We start from the raw sequence: 20,021 nt of genomic DNA, 5'->3' as shown, positions 1-20,021 counted from the left end.
AATGAGTGGTCAGAAAGTTGAGATATAAATGCAATTTGTGTCCTGTAGCTTTTAGCGGCGCGGGCTCGGCCGTCCAAAAGCCGCGGGATTGAAATGCCACAACATGTGAATGGGGATGAGCCCTTTGACATGTCAGTACCCCAAATAGCACAACATGTTTCAAGACATTAATGTCAACAACGCTTCAAAAGCAGCACAAGCCACATTTTGCTAAATTAATTTAGCAGTTTTAGCCAGAAATAAACAAGAAGAAACGCAAAACATTGAGAAAAACACTGAACCAAAAAGGTAAAATTGTTTTTTTTTTTCCACTTTTTACTGTTTTGTGTTCAGAGGTCAGAGAGGAGATTCATGCAGAGAGCCTCTAGAGTTGGCAGGAAGTCCATGTAAAGCTCAAGGACTCTTCAGCGGAGAACATGAAACAAGAGGGCACGACCCCCTCATCTTCCAACTAATCTCTGCGGCATTTTAAACACAAACTACTGAACACCTTCTTTTAATTCTAGTCAGCACGCAGCACGAAACACCTCGTGTGTGCAGCTCAGCTTTAATTGCCGGTATGTCAGAAGGATTTGTGTCCCCAAGTAGAAATAGACAACAAAAAAAAAAAGCAAAAAAAAAGCAAAAGCAGCTCTGGCTCCAAGTCACAGTTTCATTCTGGCTGCTGCAACCAGCTGAGGGAGGTCAGGCTGACACGTCACACGAACAAACACAGACATGCCAACGGCGTCTGTTTACAATGAGCAACAACCTCCCCGAGGGCGCAAAAGGTACAAAACAAGAGACGCAAGCCGAGCAGAAATGACAACGCTGCCTAATGGCTGCAGAAACTTTTCTGGAGTGAAACGTGTGAAACTGATGGGTAAAAGGTCGGAAAGGGCGATTTTATGCTTTTGTCTGACTGTGAAACAACAACAGAACAAAAACTTTTGTGGCCTTAATCGGCAGATACAGCTCTGGAAAAAATGACTTAAAATGATCCGTTTCTATGATTTTAGTTTTTATAGATATATGTTTGAGTGAAATGAACACTGATCTTTTGTTCTATGAACTGCTGACAACATGTCTCTGAAATTACAAGCAAAAATCTTGTATTCATTTGCTGTTAATGGGAAATGGTCCAAAAAATAAAAGAGAAGCAGCACTTTCAGACCTCAGACAAGTTCATAACCATTTAGAAACAGCAATACTAACGTTTTAACTCAGGAAAAGTTCAGAAATCAATATTTGGTGGAATCAACAGGAGGTTTTCAATGGGCTTCAGTGCCTCTCTTTCCACTCAGCCAAACTGTTAAAGAAACACCCAAATCAACAAATCAATCTAATCCAGCTGCAAACTGCTTTTTCCAAATATGTTCTTGATCTCAAACTTTTTTGCATTTCAACGTTATTAATTGTAACAGAACAAAACAAAGTGATAAACATTTGTGAAAACAAACAACATGGATGGTTGTAAGTTTGTTTTTGTGTTTTTAACAATGTGTATAAATGTATAAATCTGCAATAAATGATAATATTGTTGTTTTGAAACAATTTTTAAGTAAAATAATGGCGATAATGGTATAATAATGCAAGAACACATTCTCAAAGTAAACTTTCAAGACATTTGAAATATCCCAAGTAAATAAGCAAAACAACAAATAAAATTTATTTTGAAGACTTTGTGAACAAAATTATCCATCAAAAAAAGGCTAGATGAGACCAACTGAAGACTTTTATCATCGTTGTCTCTTTCTTTTTTTTTTTTTAAAGAAAGAGATAAACGATAAATCACGCCAATGTAAATTATTGAGTTTGTTTTAATGTGTCATGTGTTTAATTGATTTATTGATTATTGTGACAGGCCTACTCAAGACCGGGGAAAAGTTTCACTAGTGAACTAAATATACAGTCAGGCCATATTTCTTGGGTTCAAATGGCCTATTCAAAGTCTACCCTTAAATCTAATTGAGAATCTTTTGAACGAATTGAAATTCACATCCAATCAGACTGAGCTTGAACTATGTTTTAAAGGAAAGTGGTTAATCAGTCTGTGATTTGGAAAAAAAAAAAAAAAAAAACCACTGACTACTTTGATTCTTTTGGGACAATTCAAATTTCTTTTAAGACAAAAATAATCTTGTTATGAAACTTGCTTTTGTTTTTAGCTGATTTAACTGAGTCTTCTAACTTACTTGTTTTGTTGCTGTTTGTTTTATCCAAACAGGTTTTTCTTTTAAATTAGATCCAAATCTCAGTCCGAAAAGCTTTAAATAACGATTCGATAAAAATGAATTCAAAAGTAATTTCAGTCTCTTGCTCTGAAAACCTGATACCTGAAAATATTTGAAATTATTTCTCGGTTTTTTTTTTGGATAAAATTACAATGAAGTACATTCAAGGTTGTGGTTGTGGATGTAGAAGTGGTTTGATGGCATTATGGTGGAAAATGGCTTATAATTAGCTGTCAGTAGCATTATTTAATCATCAAGTCTTTATTTATTGTTTGTGCAGAAGCTGCACTGTAAAAAAAATTAAGCAGCATTTAGTTGCATCAACTGTCTTCTTCTCTTAAATGAAATAAATTTAGCGAGTTTCAGATTTTTTTGGAAGATAAACTTACAATAATAAGCTGTGTTGAATAATTTTTTTGTTAATTTTTTCAAACAGTTCTTAGGTTAGTATTTAAAAAAACTGAAAGAAGAAAAAGACAGGAGTGGGAACTATTTCCCAGAATGCTTAGCGCCATGTTTTTGTATCCTGAGTTACATTTAATGGTTATTTCAAGTTTGCAAAGCGTGAGGATAATGTCCTGTTCACACTAAATGTTTCTGAGATGTTAGGAGAAGCAGCTTTCAGCATCTATGCACCAAAAATTTGGAACAAACTTCCAGAAAACTGTAAAACAGCAGAAACCCTGACGTCCTTTAAATCTCAACTATAAAACACACCTGTTTAGAATTGTTTTTGAAATGTAATATGTAACAATGTATTGTTTACTCTATGTTGCATGACTTTGTGTTTATGATGTAAAGCACCTGGAAATGCCTTGCTGCTGAAATGTGTTATACAAATAAAATTTGATTAACAAAATTCAATATCAGATCAGAAATTTTGTTCATGCAATTTGAAACATAAATTTAAATTACTTTAATTTAGTAAAATAAGTTGATATTGTGAAAAATAATAGAGAAAAGTTAGTTTTTTTCTTTCACATTGTGAAATATTCATTTGGTCTAAATTGCAGCAAACATTGTCAAAAAACAACGTTTAGACAACTTGTCGCTTGTTGTTAAATCAACATTTCTGAGTTAAAACCAAAAGAAATGTCTTGTTGACTTAAAATTGCATTTTCAAGGCTGCAGGTGAACTTTCACCTCCAACTTAAACCACCTTCAGTTGTACTTACGGGTGCCATCGAAGCGCGTGGCGATGGTGTCCAGAAAGGTGTTCTGTGGGGCCAGGAGCCCCTTCATCACAGGCATCTCGACCCAGATGTGGGGCAGCCAGCAGGTGGCTGGACGTCACACCATCCCAGAAGTGCGGCAGGGCGGCTATCGGCGACGTCTCAGCAGGTGCAGGAGGTACTGAGGAGGATAATCCAACGCCGGACGCAGGGATCCATTTTTACAATAAATGCGACCACCTTCCTCCCCGGGAGACAGCAGTACATCCTGAAATAGACCGCGATAGCTCAGTCCGACCGTGCAGAGATCTGCTCAGTCACAAAAACATAAAAGTCCAGACCCAAAGTACTTTGTGGCTGAAGTTATCCTGTAACCTTTTTCCATTCATTCGAGCCCCATAAACCTGCGTCTACACCTCTGCCATCCTTCAGCTGGAGGATCTGTAGGGATGCTGTGGCAGAGTAGTTGCATCTTCTTGAGCTTTTGCCACTCTGTCTCTTCCCCCCATCCACTCCTGAGCAGCAGCAGCAGCCAATGAGACGCAGCCCTGTCTCTGTGGGGACCCGTTCTCATCGGATCAGGGAGCGAGACGAGGGAGGGAAGCCAGTCGGGGAGGGAGGGAGGGAAGATCCTTTTTTTGGGAGCATCTGACAGCACCATTACACCCCACAGTGCTACTATCAGCACATGGCTTTTGTGTGTTGCGAAAGATGGATTACCTGCGTGTCTGTCAGTGGAGGCTATTGTACCAAGCTGGACCGTGTGCTGCTTTGGTCGTTTCAGTGATGTGTGGGAACGTAGAGTTACTTCCCTACGTGTTGGTGGGACTGTGAAGATGACAAATGCTCTATCAGCGCTCCTGTGGGAGAATTAAAGCATGGGATAAACTGTGCTAAGAGTGGATTTAAAAGATAAGCCTCGAAATGTTTTTAAGAGGACTCAACTCATAAAGCAGTGCATTACTTTCTTCACACATCTAAACAGCAAAATAAACACCCCTGAAGAGGTTTGTTCTAAGAATAGACTTCACTTTCAGAGCGTTTGGTGCTCGTTAAAGTGGCGCTCACCAGAGAAAGATGACCCCTAAGGATTAGGTCAATTAATGTAATTGTCATTAAATATTAAATTTTGTGAGTGGCATCATGAAACCTGATGAATGAGGGTCGTTTACAACGACACTGAGCGGCAAAATGTAGCAACATTGTGCAAAAATGCAACAACAGAAGAAGGAGAAAAAAGAAAAAATACTTTGGAAGGAAAATGTTACGTAAGGAAAAAAAAACAAGATGGCTGCAAACGTGCAAACAGAACGGTTCAGCTAAAAGTTATTCACCTTTAAAAGTATTTTTATTTCACCAAAAAGTTTAAATATGAGATGTGCATGTCTCAAAAACTCATAAAGCAATAGAAATGGAGATTTGATTAAAAAAGAAAATAAGATCAGTTTTTCTAATTTTACTCTTTACATGTTTAAATGAAATGAACTTTGTTCATTTATTCTAAGCAAAAATGTTGTATTTAGTTGCAAAAAATAAGAAATGGTCAAAATAATGAAAAAGATTCAGTGCTTTAAGCCCTCAAATAATTCAAAGAAAACATTTGTATTCATTTAGAAACGATGGTACTAATGCTTTAACTCAGAAATCAATATTTTGTGGAAAAACAATCAAGTTTTTCCACAAATGTGGAAAAACATATAAAAAATAAAATAAAAATAAAAATATCAATAAAAGCATAACATTTTGTGGAAAAACAATCATGTTTTTCCACAAAATGTTATGCTTTTATTGATATTTTTATAAAATGATATTTTGGAAATAATATATTTCCTTCTGTATATGCAATAGAAAATTCAGCAATGAAAGCTTTGTTATAGTCTCATATTTCAGCGGGTAACTTTATGTTTTATGTTTAGTTATGAGCACAATTCTCTGTGCCATCACACCAATCTTTCTAGAAATTATCACGTTATGTCAAAGCGTCAAGAGAAACATTTCAAACTGACAATGCATCATTTTCATTTTTCTTTAACGTAATTATAGTCTACTACCTTAAAAAGTAGGTTTTAAAACTTCAGAAAATAATATCAGAAGTCACAATATGTTATATTTCATAAAGATAAATTGATCAAAACAGTGAAAAATGTCATCATATTCACACTTTTTACACACATAATCTGCATTTTATCTTCATAAGTCATTAAAAAAACTTACAATCAAGATAACTGGAGCCCAAGCTGCTGTCCTGAAACTTTTAACAGTATTCTTTCTCAGTCAAACGCATGAATTCCCTCATCAACAGTTCTGGTAGTGAGCCATTCCTTGGATTCAGGTGTTGGAGAAGGAATTCATCTAAAAATTGCTGACTGGAGTCCTGAGCAGGATTAAAAAACATCGGGATCAGTGGTCAAATGATGGCCAGTTGAACTAAACAGAAAAAAAGGTGATTACTTTCCTTCTATAGCCACTTTAAGCATCCAGCATGCCGACGTGAGTGAATCTTTATGAGTGGCTGCATAGGGTAGCATCTGAGTAAGTATTATTATCACCAGTTCATCGCTGTGCTGCAAATAAATGGTTTCTCAAAGTTGTGAAGCTTTTTTTTCTGGTCTGATTTCGCTGGAGATGCTGCAGTATCAAATGTGTTGACAGGAAATGCTAGGCTATCAAGTTACGTACAGTCACATATCTTCAGAGGATGAAAAAGTGTTGCTTTTCAAACTATCTTAAAATTTAAATAAAGAAAAACTCCTAAAACACTCATCCAGCTAGTGAAAGTAAAAGGCCACCTTGCAGTCGGTTAAGGCATTGTTCGCCTCTTTGTGGCTCCTATTCAGGTCTTGGCAGCGACTCACTGCGCTCTATTTTTAATGATCTCTCATTGTCCTGTCTGCTTGTAGCTCATCCATCTCTGCTTGTTACTAATAAAGAGGCTAATCCATTAAATATGCTCTCTATCGGTTCTGTGGTCTAGCATGATTGAGTGATGCACAAAAGGTCAGGTGCAACACAATGCCAGAAACATTACTGTGCTGTGCCCACAAACACAGCAGATGTAACTTTTTAGTCCATGATGGAGCGTTTGGAGAAGCTAAAACATTTTATCAGTTCAATTTGATTTATTTACTAGAGTCTAGAGTGTTTTTATCTCTGGAAAAAAAGATACAGTTTCTCTGATTTTACTTATTATAGGTCCATGTCTGAATAAAATGAAAATTGTTCTTTTATTCTATGAACTACTGACAACATGTCTCTGAAACTCCAAGCAGAAATTTAATATTTATTCGCAGAAAATGAGAAATGCTCAAAATAATCATTCCAGACCTCAAACAATGCAAAGAAAACAAGTTCATATTCATTTAGGAACAATACTAATGTTTTAACTCAGAAGGAGTTCAGAAATCAATATTTGGTGGAATAACCATGAGGTTCTCAATGGTGTGCTCAATGTTTCCCAAAGCTGTATTTTGGTCACACCTCCAATGAGGTCAGCATTGGACAATGCCATCTTTAAGAAGGCATTGTTTTAATTAGTGTCCCATTGAGGGTGATGAGGAGTGAGAAGAAACAACTGTGAGGTGTTGTCCCTCCAACTAACTTTCTTTGGTAGAACAGCAGCTGAAGCCGAATCAACAATCCATTCAGTCAAGAGAGAAATGAAGGTGATCTGGTGACTTTCAGCCCTATTTTTTCCTCTTCCGAACTTTCCTGCTCAAATTAACTATATATATATTTATAGAGAGAGAGAGAGAAAGAGAGAGAGGAAGAGAGAGAGAGAGAGAAAGAGAGAGAGAGTTGTATACAGTTTAAAGCTCTGTGTACAATAAAAATAAGCAGAAATATCCAGGCGGAGATTTGAAACGTAGGACTCAAAGGGTTCAAAGTGACACATCAATTCAACTTGGATAACATTTTGAATGCTAGAAGTCGACTTAAAGAGTTTATGTATTTTCTTTGCATGTTTTTCCTTAATGGATTTCAGCGTGATTAATAATAACTAATAAATTGTAATTGATTTGACAATTATTCTTGGATCTTTGTTAAGAACTGCCCACCAATCTTCCTCCTCAATGAAAATCGACGGCACTAATCCTGACTTTAATTGGAGGACAGTATGCTCTTTAAGTCACTCTGCATGCAATTTCCCTTCACTCATTTAAACCCGCCTTCCTTCCTTTCCTCAGCACTAGACCCATTGAGGAATCAGGCCTGTCATTCTTGCATCTTGGCTGCTTACACTGAATTAACTAGCAAGTGAGCAGATGTTTGCACACATGGTCGAAATATTTCTAAGGCTGCAAATCCGCCAGGAAACTGAGACACTCGCACCTTCCAACAAGAAACAAACCAAAATAAGCTGAGAAATTGTGCAAAATATTGTACTGCAGCAGTCAATTAGTTGTTTTCTGCCAACAAAAAATAATACCTTTGGTATCTTGACAATGTTTCATAGAGAATTTGTCAAGTGTTGACCAGTGAGAACAGTCTTTTAGCTCTTTTTGGGGATTAGCTGACACGCAGACGGTGTGAGGGGTTATCACTGAAGCAAAAATAAACTGAGAACAATGTCAAATCTCAGCTGAAATAGGACGCGACTAAAAATATTAGCCCAGTTTATGAACTCTACTAGGAGAAACACTTTTCATGCAACAGCACACCACAGAAAGAAAAGAAAAAACAAAGAGAACCATCACTATATTTCACATTTAATTTCCAAATTAAATGTGAAATTAAACGTTCACATTTAATTTGGTTAAATTCATTCATTTCATATTTCTACATAAAATCTCCCCTGCATACGTTAGGCTTTTCAGTTCACACTGACACAGGATTAAGTTTGCTGAAGTGATTTCTGGCATGGATTTAACGGCACAGACTGATTTTACATTCAAACTCTTGCAAGTTGTTTAAAATAAACCACAGTTGGTCATAAATGTCTGACTAGCACCTCCAAGTGGTAGCAAAGAGAACTGAAATGCAAAGAAGGGAGTTTATTGAAATGATTTAAAATCTCTGTGGTCAAGGAATTAATAAGCCAAAGCATAAAAACTGTCAGGTAAATTGGCAATATATCAGTTAAATTATGAGTTATATGTTACTTATATATGTTAGTTATATATGTCCAGACTTTAATGAGAACGGAAAAATGTTTTTAACTATTTTAGAAACATCCTTTACTTAGTGTTGAACCACTAAAGCTGCAGAAACAGTTTAAAATCCAACGCTAACATGTTCCCAATATTATTTTTTTACAGTTTTTGACTGAATAAGGAGATTATGGCGTAATCCAGGGGTGTCCAAAGTGTGGCCCAGGGGCAATTTGTGACCCTCTGAAGGATTTTGTTCGGCCCAGGCCTCAACATAGGCATAGGTGGTTGTTGCAGATGAACACTTTTTCATTGTATTAAAGAGAAAAAAAACACATTCTCATTTATTAGCGATGTTTTTGTAATCGGAACCACAAGCATCAACCCACTTTTACTCAAAAAAAGAAAATAATCAAACCCAAAATGTTAGAAACTTTGCGCCTGTCTTATGACACTGTAACTGTGTTCTCCTGCAGGCGATTCAATAGGATAAACCTTTTTTTAAGTCATAAAACATTTGTTATAAAATACTTTTTGTGGTCTAAAATCCAAATTATCGACTTGGTAGAAAGTTTCTGGTGTAATCTGTCGTCTGCCACCTTCAAGCTTTAAATGTGCCTATAAGAACTTAAATAAATGTATTTAATGTTATTATGCAAACTCAGATGCTGCATAGGACTGACTTTCTAGTTGGAAACCATATCAGTGCAAAAACTTGCAAAACTATTCATACCCCTTCAAATTTCTCACATTTTGTCTCATTGCAGCCACAAACGTAACTGTATTTGATTGAGATTTTATGTGATTAACCAATTCACTGGTTGTCAGTATTTTTTTAGGAAATAAAAACAGTATTTACTGAATAATAGCAGATGTCCTTAAAACATCTCAACACATAAGTACGGCTGAATGAATAAAATTAATCTTTCAATCAAATCTGTTTATCATAATAGAATAAAAAACACTAAATACATTATCGCCCTAAAGTATAAATAAACTGTTGTATTTTTTGTGTTCAAATCCTCCCAAAGGCACTTTTTAAATCTTACTACTTCACTTCCTTTCAGTTCATGATTCATGTCTCATCTTCAGGAAACTGTTTTCCCCAACAGGAACTCTGCATACTCTTTCCGTCGGAGCACACGATGCATTTTGAAAGTGTTGGCCGAGGTGCTCGTGTACGCCATCATCTTCTTCTGAAGCTCCTTAAACGCCCCTTCTGACACCAGCTGCACCCTCATCGGCCCGATGCTGCCTTTTATACGAAACGACTTGTACACCGCAGAGTCCTTCTGGAGACAAATGTCCAGCTGGAGGGACAGAAAGAATAGAAAGTAAGAGGAACTTTTGCAAGAAATAATCAGATTACTGGATTTTGTCTCACCTTGTATCTCTGCTCTTCTGTTAGATTCCTCACACCTTTTAGCTCTAGAAACACTTGGTAATGAGGATCTGAGCCTCCTATTGAATCGCCTGCAAGGGAACAGTAAATTCAACATTCATGGAGTTTAAAAAGTCAAATTCGAAACTCAAGGATAAGCCCGACAGATTTTACCCAGGATGCCGCTCTCGGCACAAGAGTAGTCGACTAGCTGAGCTCCGGGCCACTGAGCGACAGCGTTCTTCAACGCTCTGAGGAACAACGCCTCAGAGACTTTCTCTCCTCGAACGTTGAGCATCTGACCTCGTCTGACAGGAGACAGAACAAAAAAACAACAAAAAGCTCAAGAATCTTGGATGACAAAACATGTGGTAGTTAAAGGATGAAGCTTTCAAACCTGTACTGGAACTCCACAATTGGACACTGGTTATGAAATCCAGTGACTTTCACAATGTCTCCGATACGATATCTGTGACACAGAAAGTTTGTCACATTGTAATAAACCATAACATTATTTGATGAACTCAGCCGTTACATTGCAAAAACACAAAACCTTACCAAATATTTTTGGTCCAGTTTCTAGTGCAAATATCTCTTGGAATAAGACAACTTCAAAAAAAACTTTTCAGCAAGATGAACGCACTTGTTTTAAGTAAATAATTCCTTAAAACATAATTTAACAAAAAACAAATTGTCTAACATCAACATGTGAAAAGCTCAACTTGTTAAGCTTGATTTAACATCATTAAGTAATTAATAATTGGATATGTTCAGTAAACTTTTTGCAGTATTTGAACAGGATGAAGTTAAAACTATGAAGGAGCTCTGGGTATAACATACAAAGACAAGATTATTTTTATCTTAAATACATATTCATATTTTTGCACAATTCAGCCTTAATTACTGTTCTGATTGTGTTGTTCCTTCAGCAAAATGCCTGTGTCTTAGTCTAAACATTTAATTTAACGATTAGTCGACTACTAAATTAGTTGACAATTATTTGAATAATCGATTTGTCACAATTAATCCGATTAATCGTTTCAGCAATAGTCATGATACATCACTCCTCATAAAACTTCCTCTCTGTAATTTTCAAAAAATAAACGTATCACATCAGACCTGAAAAGGCCTGAAGCGTTGGTGATGACGAGTTCGTAGTTTTCTCCTTCCTTCACCTCCTCCATCAGCAGAGTTTGGAGGGTTTCTTCATCCAGGCTGCTTTCCGGCAGGAACTCACAGAACATGGAGCGCGGGCAAAGCAGGTAGCGTCTGTCTGGCTCCTGGGGCCACAGGTTCACCCCTATCAGACCTGCAGGGGCAGAGGAAGTGAATGCTAATATTAGATTTTAGGTGAAGCCTGTTAAGTGTTCGTACTAGGGCTGTTGTAAAATAATATTTTTACAGCGCTGTGCACCACAAATAACGACCCGAGCGGAACGAGGCGCACTAAATAATAAAACATAATTTAACAAAGCTTGAAGATAAATTTTCCTCAAGAATTTTAACGATCAACGCACTGAATCCTTTGAGGAATCGTTTCAGACTTGTTCGTACCCTCTGTAGCGGCGAAGAAGGGCGAATAGAAGGGCACTCCTCTGCAGTAATACTCCCTCAACATTTCCCCGTAGATCTGATTGGAGCCAGAGTCCACTGCCAGCACCAGGTTCAGGTGAGGCCACAGGCGCTTGGCAATCCCCCCAAACCCCTCCTGGAAGCAGACCTGCAGCTGCGCAGCCCTCTCTGCATCTGGCTTCGTTAGAGCCTCCAGTCTGCTCCTCACTTTGGGCTCCAGGGTCAAGGCCCTGCTGATCGTCCCTCGCTCCACGTCCTCCACCAGCTCCTGCCAGCGCTCCTGTCAGATTGAACGCCAAACAGAAAAACTCCTAGTTATCTAATTAATTATTATACTCTGATTTATAAAATGTGGCTCTTTTAAAAAACAGGAATGTGAAAAAATGATACAATATACTATTAGAAGAGATGTTTCAACAATGACGCTTTACATAGTATGATCATTTATAGTTATCTATTGGTGAAATTTAAAGAACTGTAAATAGTTAATATATCGGTGAGTTAACTTTTAAATGTGTGTTTAATAGTTAAATGTTTGGATTTTACATGTAAGATTATGTAGGTGGTAAAGAAGTGGAAATACTTTTAAGCTTGCACTCCCACCAACTCCCTTGGATATGCAAAACAAAAGTTCTGACATCATAATTTGTGCTGCAAGTATTTTTTTTTTTTGCACACATTCAAAAGATAAAACAAAGTTACACTGGAAACAAAGCGCTGCAACATAGGGATCAAGATTCTGGAAGTTACATAAACTCGAACACTTTTGACATTTGTGGTTGTAACGTGACAAAAAGTGGAAAAAAATAAAAGAATGATTAGTTGAGCAAATGTAGCTCAGCAGAGCATTTAATTTTGACATGTACCTGAAGAGCAGTGAAAGCATAAAAGACTGTAGAAGCAAAGTTGGACTCCAACGTTCCCACACTGGGATCTTTCAGCGCAAACAGCAGGTGCAGGTATAAAGTGTCCTTCTCACTGGGAACCTGACAGGAAAAAGAACATTTTCATAAATAAATAAAAAAAAAAAAACTCAAGAAAAGGACACAAACACTGTCTGATTTTGGGTTGTACCTCAAAGGCAGGAGCTGGAGTCGTGTAGAGGTTGAGGATGTGGCGAGACGAGGCGGGTGTGGAGGAATTTGGTCCGATAGGAATTCCTGCCTCTGATTGGCGAAATGTGGGGGTGTAGAAGAATTTGGTGGTGCGCTGAAGGCTGTCGGACTTGGGAAAAGCCTGCCGCATGGCCTCTAGACAAACAGTCACCCCCTGATACAAACCAATGCTTCTTAATACATGCAATAGGCAGGACAGCACCAGAAAAAGAGGTGAAGTTGAAGCTGCCTGACCTGCAGAAAGAAGTCAGCATTTGTGTCCTTGGTGCTGAGCAACATGGCGCTCGGTCCTGACGTCCCAGAGGTCATGGCCAGAATCAGCGGCTTCTCAGCAATAATTACCTTCTCTTCTCCAGCTGCAATGCGTTGGATAAACTCCCGATAGTCGTCGTACGTGGTGATGGGGTGACGGGCTCGGAAACCAGCAGCATCTAACGAAAAGTACGAGAAAGTAAGGTACGGGGGTCAACTTAATGAAAACACTTCATGTCTCAACGTTTTCAAGCAGGAATGTCTAAGTTTTCCAGATTATGACAGGTCACACTTATTAGAAGCAGAAAGAAGAACATTGTTTTATTGTTTTATTTATTTGTTTCTTTTACAAATAAAATCTGAAAGTGCAGAATGATGATGCGGTTCAAGTACTACTTCAGATTCTACTTGGATTTGTCACTGAGGGGATGTTGTTGTTCTGGGAGACGCATAGCTTTTTGAAAAATTGGCAAAAAGTTTAAATTTGATTAGAACTCCTGCTTTGACATGTTCGCCCATTAGATGACTTATGGGTCATAATGGCCAAATGTCTGGAGGACTAATAGTCCCTCAGGTCGGCTGGGCAGCCCTGGTAGATTTGCAGTCTTTCAGATGATTAATTGATCAATCCTTGGTGAGATAATAAAAGCTTAGGACGTTGGTTTAAATTTCTCCACATGCCTGGAAAGGATTTTACTGAAGTGTATCAGGGTTAAAAAGGGTTGAATAAAAATATATGCCACTCTTTTTTCATTTTGTGTTGATGAAATTAAATAAAATACTATAAAGTTTAAAGTATAAAACACTGTAAACACAGCTGATGTAGCCCACACATCACCTTTGTTATAAACTACAAGTATGACATCCGGAGGCTCTCAAATAAGTATTGTTTCTGTCTATACCTGCAATAGAGCGGAAGTCATACTTTCTTCCATAGAAAGTGTCCGCATTTTTCTGGAGTCTCTTCAGCAGAGTTTCCTCCTGGACCTGTTTCACCTTCAGCGTATCGGCTTCTAGTTTGTTCCGCTGCCGCCTGCCAAGCCAGCCCACCGCCTTCACCGCCACATACTGGCTCCACAGACTGCCCAACGTCCGCTTGTCACCCTTCACCTTCGAGCTAATGTCCCTCCAAATCAGCGCCATCCCGGCCAAAGAGAGGACACCGACGGCGGTGGGCAGAGGAGGCGGCATGGCTGCAAGAAACACCGAGGCGTTACACAAGAAACACTGGAGCTGGAGGGCCTGACAGCAGGGGGCGCTGTTGGCGTGATTTACATCGTTACAGGTTTCTTTTCGGTTTAAGACAAAACTGCTTTGGTTTCAAGGATGGTAATTGACTTTAACATCTTTCACCAGACATCAAATATTCAGGTGACTCACCTATCGCCTCCACATTAATGGCGACAGCTACGGAGAAAACCGCAAAACAAAGCGGAACTGCGACGCCAACCCATGAGCAACCCATATGTCCAACAAAATAATCAGATTCTCCTCTTTTTAATTAAAGTAAACGGAAACAACGTTCAGACTGCATTTGTCTGCAGGAGGTGTGGGGATTTTCTTCAACTTTATCATCAGTGTGAAAGTCTTCCGTGTTTGGCTAATGTTTGTGTCCCTGATTGGTTAACCTCTCAGTGACGTAACTCAGTTTGCTAAACCACAGCCAATGAGAAGTAATAACAGGACCTTAAAGTGAAAGGGATGGCACCGTGTACATCTGCTGTATATGAGATCGTATATAATTTAATTCAGTTTTGGTGCGCAGCGCGTATTAACACGTCACCTAAGAAATTCTAACCGGATGAACAGATTCGCATTATATTAAGCTATAACTTATATTTAGTTACAATAATTATGAACCCAAATATGAACCCCTATTTAGCGGCTGCTTTATATAAGTTACAATTCGTTTTTTAAAAAAATCTCTAAATTGTAGGAAGTTATCAACTGCTATTGTAGAAAATGTACAAAGATTTCACGTTGCCACCGGATTTGTTCTGAAAATACAAAGATTATGTAGAAGAAGGTAAAAATAGTAATGTCAGAAGTGGGATTCGAACCCACGCCTCCAGGGGAGACTGCGACCTGAACGCAGCGCCTTAGACCGCTCGGCCATCCTGACAAATGTGCCCTCCCTCACACACAAAAAACTGTTCAACATCTTCACGTGCACTACGTTAACAGTGAATTAGAAATAAAGACTGACAACATAAAAGCCAAGGTCCCACCGAGATTTGAACTCGGATCGCTGGATTCAGAGTCCAGAGTGCTAACCATTACACCATGGAACCCCGCCTCCGTCAGTTCCTACTAAACTATTCTGCTGAAAAGTGACATTTTCGTAAGGACGATATAGTTTGTTTCTGACATTATGGTGGAACGTTAAAATTATTTGTCCACTTTTTTACGTGATATTTTCCCATTAAATGGGTCGTATGGCAAAGACAGGGAACCGATCTGTGAGTCCCGCCCCTTACGCAAAATGGCAGTATTACCTGTTTGAATAAGCGTCCAGATTTAATGTGCAGTATCAAATGACGGTGAGTGACATAATGAATGAAAAGTGTTACTGTCAGAAGTGGGATTCGAACCCACGCCTCCAGGGGAGACTGCGACCTGAACGCAGCGCCTTAGACCGCTCGGCCATCCTGACTGCGTCAGAAACAGAGACACCGCCCCCCTCATCGGCAGCGGCCAATTGAAATGGTTTAATTGCACATCAACTGATATTATAAAGTCTTGTCTTATAGCTACGAAAAATGATGATTTTTAACATTATGTGAATAAAGTTTTAATGCAAGATGTGGGCAGAATGAAATATGTTTAACACCCGTTTACATTTTATTTTCGAAAAGTACTTTTAATTTGAGAAATTAATCTTATCGAAACTAATATCTTTTTTATTAAAACTGATTTATGCATAGCAGTAATTGCAGCTGAGTACAAATGCACACCATACTTTTCAGATTTTTATTTAGAGAAATATTTTCCTGTTGTAGTAGCATGGGAAAAAATGTGGAAAAGCTCACAAGGTATAAAAACTTTTTGCAAAACTCAGAATGGAAACATAACATTAGCATTATGTAGGGGTTACATTTCACAATAAAATTAAGTTTACTTTATAGTATTAAGCAGCATAATGGCCAAATGATGCTGAGCATACTGGCAAATATTATTTTAAACATATATTTTTGTTTCATTTTGAATGCAAATTTGTAGAAAACAGAATATTTTGTTGGTATATTTCCACTGTTTTGCTGTGCCTCGTTGTCATCTACTTGTCCTGAGCTGCAGAACATGTGACAAACTCCTCTTGCTTTTCACTGTGAATCAAAAGAGTGAGAAGCTTCACTCACTCTTTTGCCCAAAACCTGAACAACCAGAAGAAAACAAAAATACATTTAAAGTAGGACCAACATAAATCATCCTCAAAGAAACAACTGAGTTTTGCTCACCTGTTTCATTTCCGCAGTCACAGCTAAGGAGGAAAGAATTTCCAGTTACGTGATGCACAAAGTAACATGATGCACACACAATGTAAATAATTTCTTTGGTGTTGATAGTAACACACACCTGCCCAGGTGGAAGATGGGAGTTGCAAAGGTCCGTCAACAGACACACCATATAAGAACTCAGCCAGCCAGGTCACGTCTGCTGGGTCATCCACAAAAGCCTCTTCAGATTCAACACCTGCCATGAGGGTTGAAACAAAGCCAACTTTATTTTATTTATTTTAAAACAAACAAAAAAGAACAGATGAATGGTTTCAGTGCGCAACTTCAGTGATTTTTGAAAAACAAGAATTTTCAAATTTATGGTGTAACGGTACAGACTGATTTTTGACATTGTCAAGATATTGTGTAAATTTTGCAAAATAGGTCCCTTCCTTTGAGTCAAAAATATTCACACAAGTTCCAAATCAACTTCCACGTCCAAAATATGGATTATATATAAATATATATTTGAGCCATCATTTTGATGGTGTTTTAATTGAATAAAAACTAAATTACAACTTGAGAAAACCTTAAAATGAATAAATTCACAAATCCATGTTATAAGAAATCCCAGGTTCTGAATTGTATGACCTAATAGAGGACTTTGCTCCTCCTCCGCTGCGTCTTTGGTCCAGGTTGTGTCCGTCTCCATGTTGCTGCAATCTGACGCCGATGCAGTGAGGCTGAAACATCGGAGTCTCTGTCTTAAATGTGTCATGTCACAGATATAAGCCTCTCTGTGGAGCTGACGGGCTGAGACACAGAGAGCCAAACGCAGGAAATCAGGACATTTAAAACGATCTAAATGCACAATTGGGAAAAAAGTTTGAAGTGAAACAAAATTTGCTGACTTTGCATGTCCTCCAGCTGCTGGACGTAGCTAGCTGCGTCCCTGCTGGTCAGGTAGAAGCGATGGCTGTCGCTCAGGTGTTTCAAAATGTGCTTTGAGTGGAAGGCTGAGTGGGTGTAAAACACCAGCTTTGAGTCGACTGCAGCTATTTCAAACCTGCTGCCCTGCAGAGGAAAGATGAAGAGCGAGTAAAGAGGAAGAGCTTCTGTTGAGTGAAATTATGCCTGAAATCTGTTAGTGGAGGGGAAAAAAACAACCTGGAAAGTAAACCGGTCGATCTCAGACCAGGTAAAAGCAAACAGTATACGCTTCTTCCCTTCCACCTCCTTTAGATAAAACAAAAAAGAAAGTAATAAAGACGACAGAGAGTGCAGAAGGTAAACACTGACACTCATCTAAATAATTTAAATGTATTTCATATTTACTGTGGGAGTAATCGTACATCCTTAAATAAATGCATGTGTCCTCATTAATGTTTCACTGAATTTGTTAGTATGACCTTCATGCTCATAATAAATGTATGCCAACTTCATTTACGACCCACCTGATAGATATAGACTCCATCCAGCGCCACACCGAGAAGGATCGAACTTCTCAGCTCATTTTTTCCCTGCACAGTTTTAAGAAGTCGAAATAACACAAATGGGTTCAGGTGATTAATTCATGGCCAGGTATTCTAATAAGCGGCGAAATAATTACAAAGACAGGCCAAACAAACAACAACAGCTCGGCTCAGAAGGTGACCGACCGCCTGCAATGGTTGCAAACCTTCTGTGATTTGCTGGAGGTGAAGAAATGTAAAAGTCTGACCTGCTTCATCCTGTAGAAAGTCAGCGCTGCGTCCTGCAGGCTGCTGGCCTCCTTTATGAACTGCAGGATGGCTCGGCTGCGTGGCGTCCCGCTCAGCTCACCGTGCAACACCGGACTGTGTTGGAGAAGGAAGTTTCTCCCTCTGCGATTTATTAGCTGACACACAAATATCATCAGTGAAAAAACAAACAATCAAAATATATGCGTGCAGTTTACTTGGAGTCACTATTTTAGCTAAAAAGGGTAAAAATACGGCCTAGAAATATGTTCTCTGATTTTTTAAATTCCAAAATAAGATTTTAATCAATGTTTTCCCCGTTTTCCTTTTTAAAAAGCGACAAGAGGACATAATTAAAAGCTGTTTTTTATTTCAATCATTCCTTCTATGAATAAAAAAAGATGGTACTTTGACACACTGAAACCCAAGGACAGCATTGGTGACAAAAATGCAGATTTTCTTCCAAAATTTAAATCTTCCAAAACAGAAAATTCGATTAATTGACAAAATCAATTTATCGCCCATCCTTCTCTAAAAATTACATCTTTAGAGATGATTAAAAAGCATAATAATTATGCTTTTTCTTTTGTTACCCAAGGTGGGAAGTAATCTTCTGGCAGAAAGTATTGCATTCTCTCATTTTTCTCCTCTCCTCCCTCGTCTTCGGCTCCTTCTCGACGTTCCAAATCTCCGACTTCAGCCTGAAGCGCTGAAGCTGCCAGCTGGAAGAGCAGAGCTTCCTGTTGGTGGTTCTGGGATTGCAGCACTTTCTGCCGCAGCTCCCAGTAGTAAAGTTGCTGCACCTTGCTGCTGCTGGAAAGGGATGAGAAAGAAAACGCTCTGCCTCGTTGACGAGAGCATCAAACGGAAAAACGTGAGCAGGATGTGGGGGATCCAAACTTACAATATCAGCAGTCCATTTTCCAAATAAAACTTCACTCTGAGAAACACGATGAATGGAACCTGGAAATGCAGGATGAATAATTCAGCTTCTTCATTTAAAATGTCAGGAGAAATATTCCATTGATTATGCAGAGAGAAACTAACCTTTAGGGAATTCCTGCTCCATGTTTTACCAAAATATTTCCTCAGCTTTTGTTCCAAATCCAGAAAAAGATATTCGTTATCTTGGGTTTTAAATTAGAAGAGGAGGAACAGTGAGAGTTTATGCATAACCTCCTCTGCGTTCCAGAGTCAATGAAGAGAAAACATTGCTTCCTGAATCTCCCACACGTACCTCTGAGAAGAGCCAGACCAAACACTTGGAGATCGCCGACGCCGAGCGAACGCAGCACCGTTTTCATCACTTCCTGGCCTCTGGCTCGCATCTGGAAATCAAGGAAAACAAGAAAAGCTCAATTAAGACACACACACAATGGGTTTTTAATTGTACTTATGTGTGGCTGTATTTGCAACCAAATGTAAAACTGTGTGTAACATGAAAAGTAAATGTTTAAAATAATTGTTTTGCAGTGGAAGCGCTTTAAGAAGAGCCGTCTTACTCTGACAGAACAATCCAGATGCTGTTTGTTGGGCAGAAGAACGCAGACCCGTCTCATTTGTTTCGTCCTCATCGTCACAAAAACCTCAGCAGGTCTCAGTCTGCCTTAAGTCCTCCTCTTTTCTTCCCACTGAATCTGGTCCGGCCTCCTTGAAAGGGAGAAAAGGACAGTGGCACCACAAGACTGGAGTTGCAGCCTTTGCTGCAAAAATCTAAGTATTACCAAGGATTTTTGATCTAGTTTCTAGAGGAAATATCTTAACATACTTGAAATAAGATAAAACTAGCTTACAAGTAACTTTTCAGAGATAAAAGAGCTTGTTCTAAGTTAATAATTTCTTAATATTCATTAAAAAAACAACAAAAAAACAGATTATTGCACAAAGCATCACAAAAGTAGCATAGTTGATCGACATATTTCATCTGATTTTGTAAATGTAGGCAAAGGGGGTCAGTTGACCTTTGACGACCCTTGGAAACATTGACCAATACTGTTACAATGATAGCAGGACCAACTGAACTTTTTAAATATTTGACTCAAATTTAGTTTTTAAATTGAAGATGTGAGCCAAATTC

The 20,021-nt window shown here is 38.4% G+C and overlaps 3 protein-coding genes and 3 non-coding genes across 8 annotated transcripts in view; all 6 read right to left on the bottom strand.

Annotated features, from left to right (window-relative positions):
• kcnh4b (potassium voltage-gated channel, subfamily H (eag-related), member 4b) overlaps positions 1 to 4,239 on the bottom strand; it is a 44,159-nt gene extending 39,920 nt beyond the window's left edge. Inside the window, exons 1-2 of one of the 2 annotated variants that reach the window (XM_055042756.1) lie at positions 4,106 to 4,239; positions 3,389 to 3,653 (exon numbers count right to left, since the gene is read on the bottom strand). In XM_055042756.1, the coding sequence (XP_054898731.1) occupies positions 3,389 to 3,464 (76 nt within the window). In that variant the 5' untranslated portion in view covers positions 3,465 to 3,653; positions 4,106 to 4,239. Of the gene's footprint in view, positions 1 to 3,388; positions 3,843 to 4,105 lie in introns of those variants that run through there. The other variant, XM_055042757.1, reaches the window with a different exon arrangement.
• Positions 4,240 to 8,079: 3,840 nt separating this feature from the next.
• Positions 8,080 to 14,372, bottom strand: ghdc (GH3 domain containing). The gene is made up of 11 exons (XM_055042758.1): positions 14,173 to 14,372; positions 13,695 to 13,985; positions 12,775 to 12,971; positions 12,500 to 12,694; positions 12,292 to 12,411; positions 11,408 to 11,705; positions 10,973 to 11,162; positions 10,251 to 10,322; positions 10,028 to 10,161; positions 9,857 to 9,945; positions 8,080 to 9,782 (listed from the first exon to the last, which is right to left on the bottom strand). The coding sequence occupies exons 1-11, from the start codon at positions 14,255 to 14,257 to the stop codon at positions 9,561 to 9,563; spliced, it is 1,893 nt and encodes a 630-aa protein (XP_054898733.1). The 5' UTR covers positions 14,258 to 14,372; the 3' UTR covers positions 8,080 to 9,560.
• A 459-nt stretch (positions 14,373 to 14,831) lies between these two features.
• On the bottom strand, positions 14,832 to 14,914 carry trnal-cag (transfer RNA leucine (anticodon CAG)). Its single transcript has one exon. It is a non-coding gene; the product is annotated as a tRNA-Leu (tRNA).
• A 97-nt stretch (positions 14,915 to 15,011) lies between these two features.
• On the bottom strand, positions 15,012 to 15,083 carry trnaq-cug (transfer RNA glutamine (anticodon CUG)). The gene has a single exon. It is a non-coding gene; the product is annotated as a tRNA-Gln (tRNA).
• A 279-nt stretch (positions 15,084 to 15,362) lies between these two features.
• Positions 15,363 to 15,445, bottom strand: trnal-cag (transfer RNA leucine (anticodon CAG)). The gene has a single exon. It is a non-coding gene; the product is annotated as a tRNA-Leu (tRNA).
• A 315-nt stretch (positions 15,446 to 15,760) lies between these two features.
• LOC129368011 (FERM domain-containing protein 6-like) lies at positions 15,761 to 19,532 on the bottom strand. 2 transcript variants are annotated; one of them, XM_055042760.1, is made up of 13 exons: positions 19,447 to 19,532; positions 19,182 to 19,272; positions 18,992 to 19,071; positions 18,849 to 18,907; positions 18,538 to 18,757; positions 17,947 to 18,102; positions 17,681 to 17,746; positions 17,394 to 17,462; positions 17,138 to 17,300; positions 16,878 to 17,039; positions 16,366 to 16,482; positions 16,248 to 16,270; positions 15,761 to 16,163 (listed from the first exon to the last, which is right to left on the bottom strand). In XM_055042760.1, the coding sequence occupies exons 1-13, from the start codon at positions 19,516 to 19,518 to the stop codon at positions 16,113 to 16,115; spliced, it is 1,329 nt and encodes a 442-aa protein (XP_054898735.1). In that variant the 5' UTR covers positions 19,519 to 19,532; the 3' UTR covers positions 15,761 to 16,112. The 2 variants fall into 2 exon arrangements, with proteins under 2 accessions (XP_054898735.1, XP_054898736.1); XM_055042761.1 differs by having other exon boundaries at positions 15,761 to 16,115.
• Positions 19,533 to 20,021: the final 489 nt, after the last annotated feature.

Source organism: Poeciliopsis prolifica, unplaced genomic scaffold (assembly GCF_027474105.1).
Source record: "Poeciliopsis prolifica strain line A6 unplaced genomic scaffold, Auburn_PproV2 SCAFFOLD018, whole genome shotgun sequence".
Taxonomy (NCBI): domain Eukaryota; kingdom Metazoa; phylum Chordata; class Actinopteri; order Cyprinodontiformes; family Poeciliidae; genus Poeciliopsis; species Poeciliopsis prolifica.
Note: the sequence above shows the minus strand (reverse complement) of the source record. Positions and strands in the feature narration are given on the sequence as shown.